At 38.4% G+C, this 14,870-nt stretch overlaps 2 protein-coding genes across 2 annotated transcripts; one reads left to right on the top strand and one right to left on the bottom strand.

The window, feature by feature from the left end:
• The first annotated feature begins 1,231 nt into the window (after positions 1 to 1,231).
• Positions 1,232 to 4,454, top strand: agt (angiotensinogen). The gene is made up of 7 exons (XM_028468997.1): positions 1,232 to 1,476; positions 2,313 to 2,749; positions 2,827 to 3,193; positions 3,393 to 3,517; positions 3,601 to 3,749; positions 3,854 to 4,010; positions 4,099 to 4,454. Exons 2-7 carry the CDS (start codon positions 2,339 to 2,341, stop codon positions 4,273 to 4,275), a joined length of 1,386 nt encoding a protein of 461 aa, XP_028324798.1. The 5' UTR covers positions 1,232 to 1,476; positions 2,313 to 2,338; the 3' UTR covers positions 4,276 to 4,454.
• A 463-nt stretch (positions 4,455 to 4,917) lies between these two features.
• On the bottom strand, positions 4,918 to 14,347 carry cog2 (component of oligomeric golgi complex 2). Its single transcript, XM_028469547.1, has 18 exons — positions 14,148 to 14,347; positions 12,806 to 12,967; positions 12,584 to 12,649; positions 12,415 to 12,495; positions 12,168 to 12,271; positions 11,840 to 11,948; positions 11,557 to 11,736; positions 10,573 to 10,697; positions 10,321 to 10,447; positions 10,088 to 10,227; positions 8,926 to 8,987; positions 8,698 to 8,849; positions 8,432 to 8,617; positions 7,556 to 7,628; positions 7,314 to 7,456; positions 5,837 to 5,976; positions 5,576 to 5,759; positions 4,918 to 5,487 (listed from the first exon to the last, which is right to left on the bottom strand). Exons 1-18 carry the CDS (start codon positions 14,202 to 14,204, stop codon positions 5,398 to 5,400), a joined length of 2,181 nt encoding a protein of 726 aa, XP_028325348.1. The 5' UTR covers positions 14,205 to 14,347; the 3' UTR covers positions 4,918 to 5,397.
• Between the last annotated feature and the right edge of the window lie 523 nt (positions 14,348 to 14,870).

The following is a 14,870-nucleotide window of genomic DNA, read 5'->3' as shown; positions in this document are numbered from 1 at the left end:
ACTAAGAATATATTTTTTAACAATTTTGAGCCCATTTTAGCTTATTTTTACCCTATTTTCATCACTTTTTCTTGCGACATTTTTGGCCCTTTACATGCATTTTTGCTCCATTACTCCCACTTCTGCCACTCCGCCATCATTTTCAATGCCTTTTCTGCCTTTTTTCCACTTTCAAGACATTTTCGGGACTTTTAAACCTTTTCCACCACTTTCCCCCCCATTTCTGCCACTTTTAAGCTATTTTTGACACCTTGAACTGTTTTTACCACTTTTTCTGTCTGTTTTTGGCTCGTCTAATTTGCAACTTATAACCAATTTCTGTGGTTTTCAAAAACCCATTTCACCACCGTTTCCACCATTTTCGGTCACTTTAAACCATTTTATTTTGGATTGAAACAAGGATTTATTCATTTAAGATGGCTATATACTATGGTTCAAATAATAATAAACTTCCTGGATAACAGTGGATTTTATTCAGATAAATAAATAAATGTAGTTATCACAGATTCATAGAAAATTGGACCATTATTTTGCTGACTTTATGAATGGGCCCCAAAAAGCTCTCCCTTGTATTTCCTCTTATTGATGGCCCCATGTCTCCACATGACTGTTCTTCAATGTTCATGTCTGTGTTCAACCACAGGTCATAAGTCTACTTTCAGAGTTTTCTGGTGCAATTTGTGTGATCGATTCTGTAGAAATCAACACACGCTTTAGTGTGAATAAAAGAAAGTTCCAAATGTTAATCAGCCTGGCATCACAGAGCTGTTTGATTTGTCACACTTGGTTCACAGCAGTAGTCAAAGCAACCGTTGCCATTGTGATGACAAGAACTGGACAGAACTGATAAACAAGCAAGGCTTCTTGGGTTTTATGGATTTCCATAATGATAACATTGTATATTTAACATGTCAAAATACTACTACTACAAAATAATGTATGGCTGCAGCATAGCATAAAAAATGTCACAAAATGGCAAATGACCAAAAATAGAATAAAGCATTTAAATGGCAAAAATGAGGGGGGATAAAATTAAGGTAAAGTATAGTAGATACCTGAAAACTAGTGAAATTATGACAAATCCACTTAAAAGGAGGTAAGGCGTCAGAATTGTTTACCTGACATTTGTTTGATCACGAATTGTGCAGAACATGCGTGGAAACTCTGAGTAAAATGAGTCAAGGATCACACTTCCTCTCCTCCTTGGTGTGTTTACATCACTGTGTAAAAGTCAACAGTCAGAGGGACAGTGTGTGGTCTCCCTTTGCTTTGTGTCAGGCCTGTGTTTGTTCTGGGCAGTAGCTCATTCAGGACAAAGCTGGTTGTAAGTCATGGCAAGAGAGCCCCTTGACTCAATAGTGCGGTAGTTAATCAGTAACCTGAGTGGGAGCATCAAGGCCAGCCGATGGATTAAAGTGAGGGAGCAGAGCAGCCATCAGCTCATTCAGCCATCAGCAGCAGACATACAAACACACGGTAAGACCAACTTTAACATGATCTCATTACATCTACTTTAACAGCACAGGGAACACAGATTATTTTAGTTCAATCTGTCTTTAAACTTTCCTCTTGGAGCGTTTTATCCTTTAAAACCAAAGAATATTAAGTCAATGAAAGCTTAGATAATCTACATTATCTTGTTTTCTTTTTGTAATTCACATTGATGTGTTGCTAATTGTTAAAGCTTTTAAATGTTGTAGCATTCATACACTCAGACTACATGAGTGTATTGATCGGGAACCAAGGCCATGTCCTGAGCTTGATGTCCCAACAGTAGGAGTTTGGATGTTTGCGTACCTCCTCCAGGAGTCCATCAGTCCACCTTTCTACACGTAGTACGGATAAAGTCCTGCTTTTGCATAAGAGAGCGTCACTGAAGTTTGTCAGCGTTAAAGTATAATAGGGAATTGTTAAGTTTTAAAGTTTTAGAAATACACAAGTTCTTGATGTTACTTCAGCCATTATTTTTGCACTGAATAGACAACTGCAAAGTATAGAAAACTTTACAAACTTTAGGTCTGAGAGTCTTGCGACACAAATCAAAGAGACATTCCGATATTGAAATTTCAACAGTTTGTATCTGGTGAAAATGGAGCATCTATACTTCTCTATATCAAGATCTCAACCTCAATCCGACCATTTTCATTGCCATAAATATTTTCCCACTTCAAGAAACATAAATGAAATGTTGTAAGTAAGGGCAATGAATTTGTCCCAGACATACTGGTCAATGGTTAGTTTGCCCACAAGCTGATTTATAGTCAACAAAGGAGCCAAACAGAAATTAATAATGTATTTTTCTATCAACACAGAGATTTGATTGTCCAGTGAAGATACAATGCAGACCCAACGCTCCCTTCTGCTGCTACTATTCTGCTGCTTGGCAGGAAGCAAAGCAAACCGTGTCTACGTTCACCCTTTTTACCTGTTTGCTGCTGAGAACGTCAGCTGTGAAACCCTACAGACCTCGACAGTCAAGGATGTGCGGACAGTTCCAGTGGACGCCCTTAGTCTTGAAGTCCTGAGTGCAGACAGCAGGAACTTTTCTGAAGTGGACACTCAGAAGCAGAACATCACCACAAGGACGGCGGTGCTGGCACAGCTGCTGAACGCTTTAGGTCTGAGGATGTATCAGAGCGTCAGCAGCCAACATCCCAACAGCAACTCACTCTTCTCTCCAGTCAACACCTTTGGATCACTGGTGAACTTCTACCTGGGAGCCTCCAAGAAGACAGCAGGCATATTTCTGGTGTGTTCAAAACAAAGCCCGTTTATTTATGACTCATTCATCTTACTTTTAAACTTCATGTTTCCTTTCTTCGACAGGAGTTACTTGGCCTCAGCAGCGGCACCGACCGAGAGGACTGCGTATCTTTAGTGGATGGACACAAAGTCCTACAGACCCTGCAGAACATCAACTCACTGGTGGACGACGGACCCAAAGATGAAATTGTAACTCAAGTCTGGGCCTTCATCCGTCACAACACTCAGTTGTCCGAGGACTTCGTCCAAGGGACTAAAGACTTCTCAGACAAGTCATTCATTCGAGGGGTGGACTTCTCAAAGCCCGAGGAGGCCGAGCAGCTGATAAACAGCTTTGTGGAGAAAACATCAGGAGAGAAAGTGAAGGACATCTTCAAGGATGTGAATGCTAGCAGTGATTTTCTCTTCCTCTCCTCATTCCTCTTCCAAGGTCTGCCTTTGTCAAGTTATTTTTGAACAAACATTGACATTTCTAAGGTTATTCTAGCAAATTGCACATTTTTTAAAGATTAAACTTTAATAATTTGAGCCAAATGCTGAATCAACATCTCAAGCCCAAAGCACTCCTGTGAATAAGAAAAAGTATTCAAGTATTCAAGTAGTGCTTTGGTTTGCTAACATCTATTCAGGAAGCTGGAAGACGGCCTTCCAACCAGAAAACACTTCCATGCAAGAGTTTCATGTGGATGAAGCCAACACAGTAACTGCTCCGATGATGACCCACACGGGCCAATACCTCTACCTGAATGACAAGGTACGTCTTTCGGCCGTTAGTTGTCAGGGCCTGTTGAACCCAAACTGTCTGAAATATGCAGCGATTATTTTCATGGGTTGTAGATGCGCAAGTGTACGATTGTCAAGCTGCCTTTGAGCAAACGGTCCAACATGTTGCTTGTACGGCCTCACGATGAGACGGACCTGCATGAAATTGAGTCAAAGCTGCTCACAGACGTCATCTCTGGCTGGTACCAGGACCTCAAAGAAGGGTAGGGTTAGAAGATGAATGATCTTGGATATTGTGTGAACTATATTGTATTTTGTGATTTGGAAATTGCCTTGTTATATTTTATGATCTTCCTTGTTCTCCCAGTCTGCTGGAGCTGTCAATTCCAAAGTTCTCTATGACTTCTACCACCGATCTCCGTGACCTCCTGCACAGCATGGATCCAGTAATCGAGTCCAAAGTGTTGGGCTCCCAGGCCGATTTCAGCCAACTCAGCAACACCAAACCTTTCACCATAGATAAGGTGAACAAAACAAATCAGCTGATGTTTGCACAGCAATGATGTCTGTATCTGTAGTGGTTTGTGAATAAAATTACAACTGTCTTTTCAGATTGTCAATAAGGTGCTTTTTGAGATGTCTGAGGAAGGGCATGAACCTCAGGACACGACAGAAGAAGCAGGAATCCCTCTGAAAGTGTCGTTCAACAAGCCTTTCTTTTTTTCTGTAGTGGAGGAAAACTCTGGCTCCATCCTTATGTTAGGAAAAATCACAAACCCTTCTCTCTGAATACTAAAGAGGGCTCAGATTTAAAATCTTCACACTAGGAAAATGCCCAACACACCAGATCTGATGTTAATGAGTTAAGTTCTTGAACCCATCTTATTTAGTTCTTTGGCTTTTTTATTTCCATGTCCTTGACAGAAGAGTTATCCTTTACCATTTAATATTAGCGGTAATGTTACATTTGACCACTTAAACAATGTCTTTATTGACCTCCATAACTGAGGATCACAGTATTTATCAACATGGCTCTGTAAAGTAGGTACAGAAACACAATGTGCTTATCATGTTTGCATCAGCTTTGTACATTATAAGAGTTTATTTTTGTTTTAATAAATCAAATAAAACATGTTTCTAATAGAAATGTAGTTGTCTTTTGTGGGGGTTTCAGTGTTCTCTACCATCTTCACTATCTGCTTATCCTCAGACACTCGTTTATGACAGCAATGACATTTTATTTGCTTCTTTCTCATTATACAAACAGTAAATCCTATAAATTGAAAATCAGGAGTTCTGCTGGAAGATAAGCATTCTGGTATCTACGCTGACTCAACTATTTAACAGATTCCAAGCTTTATTTTTGGAATGTCTTAGCACAGCTGGTTACTGTTGACAATGACGTGTGGAGACAAACATATAGTGAACTTATCCAGGCTTTACTTTTCAGCCATGTCGTCCTTCATTTTTATTCCCATCTCTATATAAAGTATCTGATACACTGTACAGCTTTAACATCTACATATTACACTATCAATGTTCAGATTCCATCCACTCCCACATTTATTAATAAGTTACATTCTTGCTTTTCACCGACAAAGTTCCTGTTTATATCAGTGCACTGATTTTTATACCACCAGCACCCAGCAGATAAACAACAGATAAATCCTGTATTTGATCCCCAAATAGTTTTTTTTTTTTTTTACAAACTTTCACATTTCAGTGCCCTGAAACCCAAAAATAATCAGAGATCTTTTTGAACGGAAGGTTGAGATATCATCGCTCAGTGTTTGCATACATTTCCAACATTATGATGTGCTGGAGTAAGTCTGGACTTTTGCAGCATGAACAGGAACAAATATCCCATTAGGTTGATGGCTTTCAGTCCAGAGCAATTGTTTTTTACTAGTTTTATTCTGCAAGCTCTCGGGCCTCTCTGACAAGCTCCATCAGTGTGGAGAACATGGTGATGTCACATGGCTGAAGACCCATCTTTTGGATCTGAAACATAAAACAGTCAAGTTTAGTTTTTCTTCACTCGTGATTATTGCTTTGAATAGTTTATGTGTGACTGTGATTTACGGTGTACCTGTTCTCCTAAATACTCCACATCAAGCGCGAGCTGCAGACGAATCTTGGTGTCATCTGAAGGTCCACCATTTGACCCTGATGCGGTTGCTGTACTCGCTCCTTTCCTGGCCTGTTTTAATCGTTTTAAACTCTCCTCCATTTTCCTCACTGAGCTCAGCACCTCCGAAATGGTCTCAAAGTACCTGAACACAAGTTGAAAGATACAAAATTCAGTAAAATTGCAACTTGTCAACACATGAGGGTTGGTGTGTGAGCGTACTTCTGTGTGCAGTCACAGAGAGTCACTCTGAGCCACTCCTGTGCAGTGCCTGATGCGACTAGCCCAGAAGAGTCCGTCAACAACTGATGGAGAGGACGCAGTGCGTTGTCCATGTAGGCTGATGCACGCACCGGGAGGTCCTAAAGAGCAGGAGAGATAACGCTTAAAAACACAAACATCTCTAAAATATGAAGTTGGTCTTTCATATTTGTTTATATCAGCAGGTCTTTCCTTATTAACCGTGATAATTATTATATATGATGATGCTAATACATAGGTTAATGCTAGGCAACTGGAGTTAATGATAATGCTAGGTTAAGGCTAATGCTAGGTTAATGCTAATGCTAAGTTTGTGTTAGGCTAATGCTCAGTCAATGTTATGCTTATGCTAAATTAATGTTGGGCTAATGCGTATGCTAGGTTAATGTTAGGGTAATGCTAAGCTAATGTTTATGTAATGCTAGGCTAATGGTATTGCTAAGTTAATGCTAATGCTTGGTTAATGCTCATGGTAATGCTAGGTTTCGGTTAATGCTAGATTAATGATAAGTTTATGTTAGGCTAATGCTTATGCTAGGCTAATGATAGGTTAATGCTAAGCTTATGCTAGGTTAATGTTCATGTTGGATTAATGCTAAGTGTATGTTAGGGTAATGCTAAGCTAATGCTAACCTTATGCTAGATTAATGCTAATGCTACATTTATGCTAGGCTAATACTAATCTAATGCTAGTCTATGCTAATGCAGTGTTTGACGACACGGGCCAGCACCTGCATCCTCACATTTTCTTCAGGAAATGCAAATATTCTAGTTTACTTTTTATTACTACTTTATAATTACTATAAAACGATCATATCATGCAAGTGTTTAACAACTACTGTAACAGTAAATTTGACTCATGTAGTGAAAACACAAATAAAGAAATAAATGCAGCTTTTCATTTTTGCTTAACTTGTCTTAAGATGCGTTATCGTAATTAATGCAAATATTCTGCTGAATCATTAGGTCGGTACGCCTAATGATCAAATACTCCTCCATATCAGTATGTGGCAGTAGGCAGCAAGATTTGGCTAACTTGCACTTGAATTCAGATTTGAAGGGAAACTGTACAGTGGCTCAATGCTTGAGGCTTTGACTTATGTCTCATTTTATTAAAAAGTGACCAAGGATGGAATAGGAATGAGGACTCTGGGCAATGAAGTGGATCTTAAATCGTTTGGCTAATTTAGTTATATTGAATTAAATTACCCAATAGAGAAACTCAGTGATGGCTGCAGCAAAAATAGTCTGGTGTCCTTTATCTGAACACCATAATTTCTTAGTTTGTCCTCTGAACATCTCATCATCAAAGTGGAACATTTGAACACGTATGTTCATTTTACAGAATCAGGACATTAAATACGTATGTCATGCCTCATTGGTTTCTGTTGAAAAAAAGAAGATAAAAGCACACATGGAAGCTAGGTGTCGGGCTTACTTTATTAGTCCTGCGGTAGAGTCGTGGAACCTCTGAGGCACTTTTTAGGAAGCGACAGCAGCGTTCTGTCAGATGCTGAGTCATCCTGTTGTTCAAAGTGGGAACGCTGCTTGACAGGCAAGCCTTGGAGTCTCCTAGAGCGTCTGACTCAGCGAAGGAGAGGAGAAATTAGGTCAAAATGTTAAAAAAGCACTTTGCAAATGAGGTGAGAAGAAAAAAAAAAAGTGATGAAGTCATCCTACCTTCAACAACAGTGAAGTTCTTGAACCCTATGGTTTCTAACCGCTGTTGGACCATCGTTGATAACTCTGGGATCTAACAGAAAAAAACGACTTAACACAAAACAATTGTTGACGGGAACAAAAGGGATTTAAAATGATCAGAATGGGACAGTTTTTCTTTAAATATCCTTTAAGAGTCAGATAGGATGTTAACCGGCACAAAGCATGTGTAGGAATACTTGTTTAAGAAAATAACTGTCAACACTGTCCAGTCATTATAATGGAGAAAAGAGTTGTGAAACAATCTCTACACTACACTGTATACTGCATGTGCAGGACTAATCTGTAGCTGTGTATCCATTGTGATATTTCTAAATGTTGACAGTATAACTGCACTTTGAACGTGTTTCATTGGAGGTTGTTTAGGGCAGAGGCCTCGTAACCCCTGTGAAATCTCATCCTGTGAGACTTCTCTGCAGGAAAATGGACGCTCAGAACCTCCTTATAACACTCTGCATTCCTTTGTGGTTTTCTGTCTCATGTGGCAGTAATCACTTTAAAATATAATGATAGCAAATGTCTGTCTGCTCTTCTTTCTACAAGTACCGCGCCATGTTTTCATAGAGAGAAAAGGTCATGTGACCAGGTACGTCACGTTCTGTGAAATGGAATTGCGGAAAAAGTTTTTCTGTTGCATTTTTGCGATACATTTAGATATCGAAACACCTCCTCATTAAAGCGTAAAAACCTTTTAGCGATATTCAAGTGGTTTCTTTTCAAAATTCAGGTGTTTCCATTACAAGTTTTTATTGCGCTTTGTAGCTTTTGTACATTTCTAAGAGTAATGGAAACCTAGCTTGTGTCAGTATGCTTGTGTGTGTGCGTGTATGTGTGTACCAGCTCCTGCAGCTTCTGGATATCTGCTGCTATGTAAACCAGCTGTTTAGTGGACAGAGAGGCGGGGCTTCCACTTTCACTGCCTCCTTCATCCATGGACGTGCGACTGGATGTAGATGATGCTGAGCTTGGCAGAGGCCTGGTCGGCTCTTTAGTCACTTCAGTGGAGGGAGTTTTAGTGAGCACCTTGGAACACACAGAGTAGGATCAGTATGTGGTAGTGGTGGTTTGTCAGCTTTCCTTTTCCATTATTCTTTAAAATGTACCTCTTCCAGAAAGGTGGCGTATCTTGAGTACAGCTGCATAGTGAGTTTCCAGAAGCGATGAGCTAGAGGTGAAAGGTAGACCTTGTCTGACCAACATTTCACTAAACATGACCACAACACCTCTGACACCTGCAGGTGGAAAACACTCCCCGCTGCACAGGCACAAACACACATGGTTATTGGGTTAGTTTTAACAGTTTAAAAAGTTTCCCACAGAATCGATCTAACCTGGTGCTGCCTCTAACCCGTCACTGAGGGCGTTCTCCAGGTGTCCTGCTATTTCCTTATACCTGAACAACAGAAGAGCAAACAGGGGGAGGAAAGGGGACTAAATCAATAAATTATAGGCTAGTTGTTTGTTGAGCTTTGTAAAGCAGAATGAGGACAGAGTGACGTGCAGAGATGACTGTGTTAAATGTGTGCGTTACTGTGCGTGTGAGTGAGTGAGTGAGTCTGCTGGGAAACCAAGAGAACAAACACATTATCTTGTTTTTTTCCAACATTAATCAATGGCCACTCAGGCAAGGTCCAACATCATGTAAATAGGCAGAGTTTAGTTAAATGCTGAAACTCTTTTTCCTCCAGTAGTTTACATCCTGTCATCATTCTGCATCAAACTGAACTCAGCAATTTCACTGAAAAATAGGCGTTTTGAATTTCGTCTGCAGACAAGAATGTGTTTTTCTTCCTTTTCCTGTAAAAATGCTGACAGGGTTAAAACCTTACTGGTGGACTATGTACAGTAAATAGAAGCATGGACACTAGTACTGTCTATTCCAAGACGACACAAACCAATCAATGACATCTGAGGAACTTTATAAAATATCTGCACTTGTTTTGAGTCAAACTTCAGTTGATTTTATTAATTTCAATATATATTTAAACACGAGAAGCTTAGTACACACAAAACCGTACATTCAAAATATATATAATTTATTTAATTTTTTGTTGTACATACCTAATCTATGGATTAATCGTTAGTCTTGTTTTTACTCACTTCATTGTGTTATTTTATAGTTTTTTTCAATCACTCTGTAAAGCAGTGTTTTTCAACCTGAGAGTCCCTTGAAATTTCTAGTAATTGATTATTTGAAAAAAATAAATACTGATTAAAAATGTATTGTTTACATTTTTTTAATTATTATTCTTTTTCAAACTAAAATACAACACACAATCTTTCTCAACTTTATTATATACTTTCTAAAATCTAAATAAGTATAAAAATCTGGCTACTCTGTATTTGTAACAGTAAAAAAAATGTATTTAAGGTCACCAGGAATTTGTGATGGAGGATCAAAATGTTGTCATGATCCAAAAAAGGTACTTTTAAATAAAATAGAGAGAGTAGATACAGTGTTATGGCAGTATCAAACAGAGACAAAGCGTTCACCTTAGTTGGAAGTAAACTGGCAGGTTCCATTTATTGTGGAAGCTGGTGTATGATGAGTGGAGCCTCAGTCGCTTCACACTGGCCTGTGAGCTGCACTGACGTTCAAACCTCCGCACAAAGTCCATAGTGGCACTGTAACGCTAGAGGCCAAAAACACACACACACACACACACACACTCAGATAAAGCTACACAACCACAAACACCAATCCATGCATTTCAAATTGCGCGTACCTCATAGAACAGGTCAGGGTTTCCAGGGTTAAAGAGGAACGCTAACCTTTCCTCGATCCCTTTGGTGATCTCTGGCCACACGGAATTCACCAGGAAATCATAACCTGGCACTGTGTCAGCTTTAGCACTGGAGAAAAGGAGGATTTACATTGTAACGCTAACATACATACAAGGACAGAATAAACTTGTTTTTATCTTAGAGCATGTTTTGAAAAAAAAAAAAAAAAAGGAACCATAGTCCTTTTTTCTTACCTAGATATTGCTCCTCCTGTCACGTCTTTAAGCAATTTGCAGTGATGAGGAACAAAATCCAACAGCTGAGAGTACATCAGCTGGAGACCACCTGGACTAGACTTTACTGTTTCTTCTACTATAACCTAAACAAATACAACAGGTGGTTTACAAAAGAAGCCCAACAAAAATTAAGGAATATAAATAGAGGGTTACACAGTCTATCTTTACATTGTGTACACAAAGGCTGTGTTCGATATGTCATAATAACGTACTACTCATACTAAGTCTGATATCAAAATGAGTATGTAGTTTCGTTCACATTATATAGTATGAAAAGATTAAGTATGTGAGAAATTCCCGAATGTTTACTATAACGGGACATTTTTTAAGTGTGCACGGTGGACACACTAGTCATACTCAACCGTGTCATGATGCATTGCGAGCGGAACGTAAAATGGTCCTGGGACCAGTTTCAAGCTAAAAATCAAACATCCCCTTTTCAAAACAAAAACATCTCGTCTTGTCTTCCATTAGTTTTGAATGCTTTTGTAAATAGGGCTCTTGTTTTGAAGTTCACAGGAAGTTTTGTCAGTAGCACAACGGAGGGTCTACGAAAATCTCCAAAATGTGTTTCTATGACTTTTATGGATCAAATGACTAAATGTTGATATTATACTTGGTGACTTTCTTGCTTAAAATGCTTTCAGAACTTTCAAAGGTGGAGAATCAATGGAGATAATTAGCCTCAGTGTGTTTCTGGTTTGTGTCATTGCATCTTGGGAAACTTGGAAGTATACTTCAGTGGGAGCAGCCATCATCCTAATCATACTTATAGTATGTAGTAGACAGTATGTACTCATTGAGTTTGTAGTGTATAGTATGGAGTGTGCCATTTCAAATAAAGCCAAAGTCTCTTTGTCTCTTATTTAAAGAGAGATTAAATACATCTAAAGAAGTTTAAAGAACTGAAACCCCCATCTTTATTAAACTCGTAGGCCTTACCTGATCCATGTACGGTTTAACCAACACTTGTCCAACCAAAGCCTCTGCATCTTTGGTCTTATCTATGGTGGCATAAGTCCTGAGACAGTGACGAACCATGTCCACGTTGGTCGTCTGCAGACCTTCAATCAGCAAACCTTCTAGAGATTGCTGCAGCATTGAGGTGATCCCTGCTATTCGCTGGTAGACAACATCAAAACAGTGTCAATTTTTTTTTTTTCTCCACAAACACAAGACTACCAACAAAAACACTTTGGCATAGATTCATCACTTTGACACTTACAGGTCTGACTTTGTCCAGTAAGGGCATTCCTTTACTCTGGACAGCGTGGAACTGCAGCTGGTTGAATTCTGTAGCAATTCTCTCCAAAATCTGACCAGCTAATAAAGGACTGCAAGCAAATATAAAGTGTGACTCAAAAGAAGAGGTCATTGTAAAGACTAGAGAGCAAAGCTGATATGATACAATTAAAAATGTTAATATATCATACATGCAAAATAATCTTCTACTTAGAAAAAAAATGTAGCTATTCATCTTATTTACTGAACCTGTAGCCATAGTCTACAATGTGTCACCAGTCCATAAATAGTTATATATTTGTGTTACCCACCTGCTAATCTCTAAAGAGTTGGATTCTTTGGAGTTTTGCGAGTGAAGAATTTTTTCAATCTTCTCCACTGATCGCACCACCTGAATCAGCCTCAGCACACACACCTGACAGACAGGGAGAAGAAAATGAAGCACAAAGATCAGTAAACAGCTGAGAAAAATCGTCAAAGTGGTCACAAGACGCATGACGATAAATCCTGAATTCTTTGTGAAAAGAGTAAATAACGCATGATCTCTAGAATGCAAACCTTCTTCTTCTGCAGGTCTTCCTGTTTGGACAGCTGGTTGTCTATAGCCTGTATCACCTCACTCACGTAGGACCTCAGACTCTGCAGGAAAAAACAACATCCAGACACATTATTATCACTGTCACATTAAAGATGGAACACATTCAAAGACTATTTCTTTGTTTCATACCATAACCTCCTCTCGTAACTGTCCTAAAGGCACAGAGAGCTGATTGAGAGCTTTGTCCATCCCCACCTGAGACAAGGGAGTAGAAGTTAGGATACATTGATCAGTCCAAGAAAAGTTTAAATCTCTAAACGTATTGTACTGATCATTGATTTGGTTTTTGTTGCATTCTAAGTATTGTTTATTCTCCCCTGATGACTTTGGCATGGTAAATAATGAACCAACCAGGTTAGTGGAGAGGTTGACAAAGTCTGCGTAGTCCTTGTTGATGAGCTCCACCATGGCTGTTTTCAGCAACTTGTAGTAGAGCTCCAGGTCTTCTCTCATCTCCTCCAGCTGAACCTGCTTCCGACACTCGGCCACAAACTGATCCACATCAAAATCATCCTGCGGGAAAAAAGCAAACAATAAAAGAGAGTACTGGGTGCGTCTTACGCTGTAATGCAGAAAAAGTCACATTAAAATCTGCATTGGTATTAACGATTACGGTAAGAATTATCACACAAAACCAAGACAAACTAATTTAAATAATCACCACAGCTTCGAATAAACATTGGCCACCAAACCAAAAAAAGCTTTATATAAGAGATGATTTTTATTAGGAAGTGTCTGTTGATACGGAAATGTATCAATAGTCCCCGGGACTATGGGTACGTTTTCCGGACCTTTTCTACATAAGCGTAATGTGTTTGTGTTTTCACAGAGTGGTCTAAGGTGCCTGACTCAAGAATTCTTCCTTCCGCTGCCCTGGGTTCGACTCCCACTTTTGTCATATATATTTTTTCATTTTAACATATTTAACACAGCAAATTCCACCTTTAAAAATACATATACGGAGAAAATTAACATTTTAGGGTATTTCCTAAAATGTGTTAGGGTTAGGGCTAAAATAAAAGGGCTAACGGGGTAGCTAAACATAAATACGAGCTAAAATAAAACTGACGGAATTTTAATTCACGTGGTGCACCCATCACGTCACCTAAACTGGCCAATGAGGGGCGCTGCTTATGCATAGACTGGGATTCTATTTCTAAGTTTCCGTATCAATAGCCACGGCCTTTTTTTTAATTATATTTACTATAACACAGCGATCCCAATAATTCATCTTTTTTTTAACCAAGACAACAAAAAATTAGGTAATGTCCCCTTTTTTTGTTACTACTTATCTGATTTGTGTTATAAGAATCCATTGCCAGTACAATTTCAATGTATAGTTCAATGCCTAAGAAATCCCTTTATCAAATAAAAACTTACGTGGAAGAACAGCTTGACTGTCATAATAAAGGGTTCATTACATTTGTGTTTTATATGTTATTACACCGTGTGTTTCTTTAGTAAAGTTAGAAAAACCACCTGAGCAATGGCATGGCTTTAAACATTGTAACGTCAGCTTATGGTTGATTAATTCAACTATGTTTAGCGTCATGTCTTCAAATTGTGAAGCACTTTTATTCAAAGACAAACATTACTTTTATAAATAAAAACTAGGGCTTAGTTCGCACAAATGTCAACAATCTCTTTCAATGCTAACAAAAATATGCTAAGGAAGCTTTTCGTCATAACTTACCTTCATAAAAACGTCCTTGTCGAAACAAAGAGAGTCTGGTCCCTTTGGTAAATTCATTTTGAGTCTTTTAAACAATAGATAATCCTAGTTTGGACAAAAATAATCAAATATAAATTGCTGTTAGCCGTCAGACAGCAGAGGCTACTACGCTTCCGCAAACATGGCAAACACCAACGAAGAAGAACAAGGGATTGGTGAAACTGCGCCTCCTAGAGGCCACTGACGGGTCTGCACTGTTAGAATGATTGGAATGATATGCTAAAATTACACTATACACAAACACAAAAAAGGTTGTCATTCTAGATTAATTGAAGAAATATGATGCAGAAGTCTTAATTTGTATTTCTATCAGTGTGATTTAGTGTTAAAAATATAAAAAAAATAATGAATATGAATACAAAAGCCACTATCAGATTTATAACCCAAATAATGTGGCACTTTCATGGAGATAGATTTGTGTCTTTACAATTCAATTAAAAAACCTTGTCAATTAAAAAAATAAATCACGTCAATCAAAAAAAAAAAAAGTTTACAACAATCAAAATGAAATCAAAGAAAAAAAGTGTTCAAATGCAAACAATTATTTGAGACCAAAATAATTGCATTTGAACACTTTTTTTCTTTGATTGGAATTTTTTTTTTTTTTTTTGAAGTGGTTTTTCTACCAACATTCACTTTTTGCACTTTAAAATGGAGAAATTGTGGTCCTATCAATGGTATTGT

The sequence above is a fragment of the Gouania willdenowi genome, chromosome 15 (assembly GCF_900634775.1).
Source record: "Gouania willdenowi chromosome 15, fGouWil2.1, whole genome shotgun sequence".
Classification (NCBI taxonomy): Eukaryota; Metazoa; Chordata; class Actinopteri; order Blenniiformes; family Gobiesocidae; genus Gouania; species Gouania willdenowi.
The sequence above is the reverse complement of the archived record's forward strand: the minus strand, read 5'-3'. Positions and strand labels throughout refer to the sequence as shown.

What these genes read in the sequence shown, in the direction of transcription:
- agt (XM_028468997.1), top strand. Translation starts at nt 2,339, where the DNA reads ATGCAGACCCAACGCTCCCTTCTGCTGCTACTATTCTGCTGCTTGGCA. An exon ending in TACCAGGACCTCAAAGAAGG is followed by an intron (nt 3,750 to 3,853) that starts GTAGGGTTAGAA and finishes TTGTTCTCCCAG; the next exon opens with TCTGCTGGAGCTGTCAATTC. An exon ending in AACCTTTCACCATAGATAAG is followed by an intron (nt 4,011 to 4,098) that starts GTGAACAAAACA and finishes CTGTCTTTTCAG; the next exon opens with ATTGTCAATAAGGTGCTTTT.
- cog2 (XM_028469547.1), bottom strand. Translation starts at nt 14,204, where the DNA reads ATGAATTTACCAAAGGGACCAGACTCTCTTTGTTTCGACAAGGACGTT. An exon ending in TCCAGAAGCTGCAGGAGCTG is followed by an intron (nt 7,629 to 8,431) that starts GTACACACATAC and finishes TTTTTCTGTTAG; the next exon opens with ATCCCAGAGTTATCAACGAT. An exon ending in TCTACCGCAGGACTAATAAA is followed by an intron (nt 5,977 to 7,313) that starts GTAAGCCCGACA and finishes CCTGCTCTTTAG; the next exon opens with GACCTCCCGGTGCGTGCATC.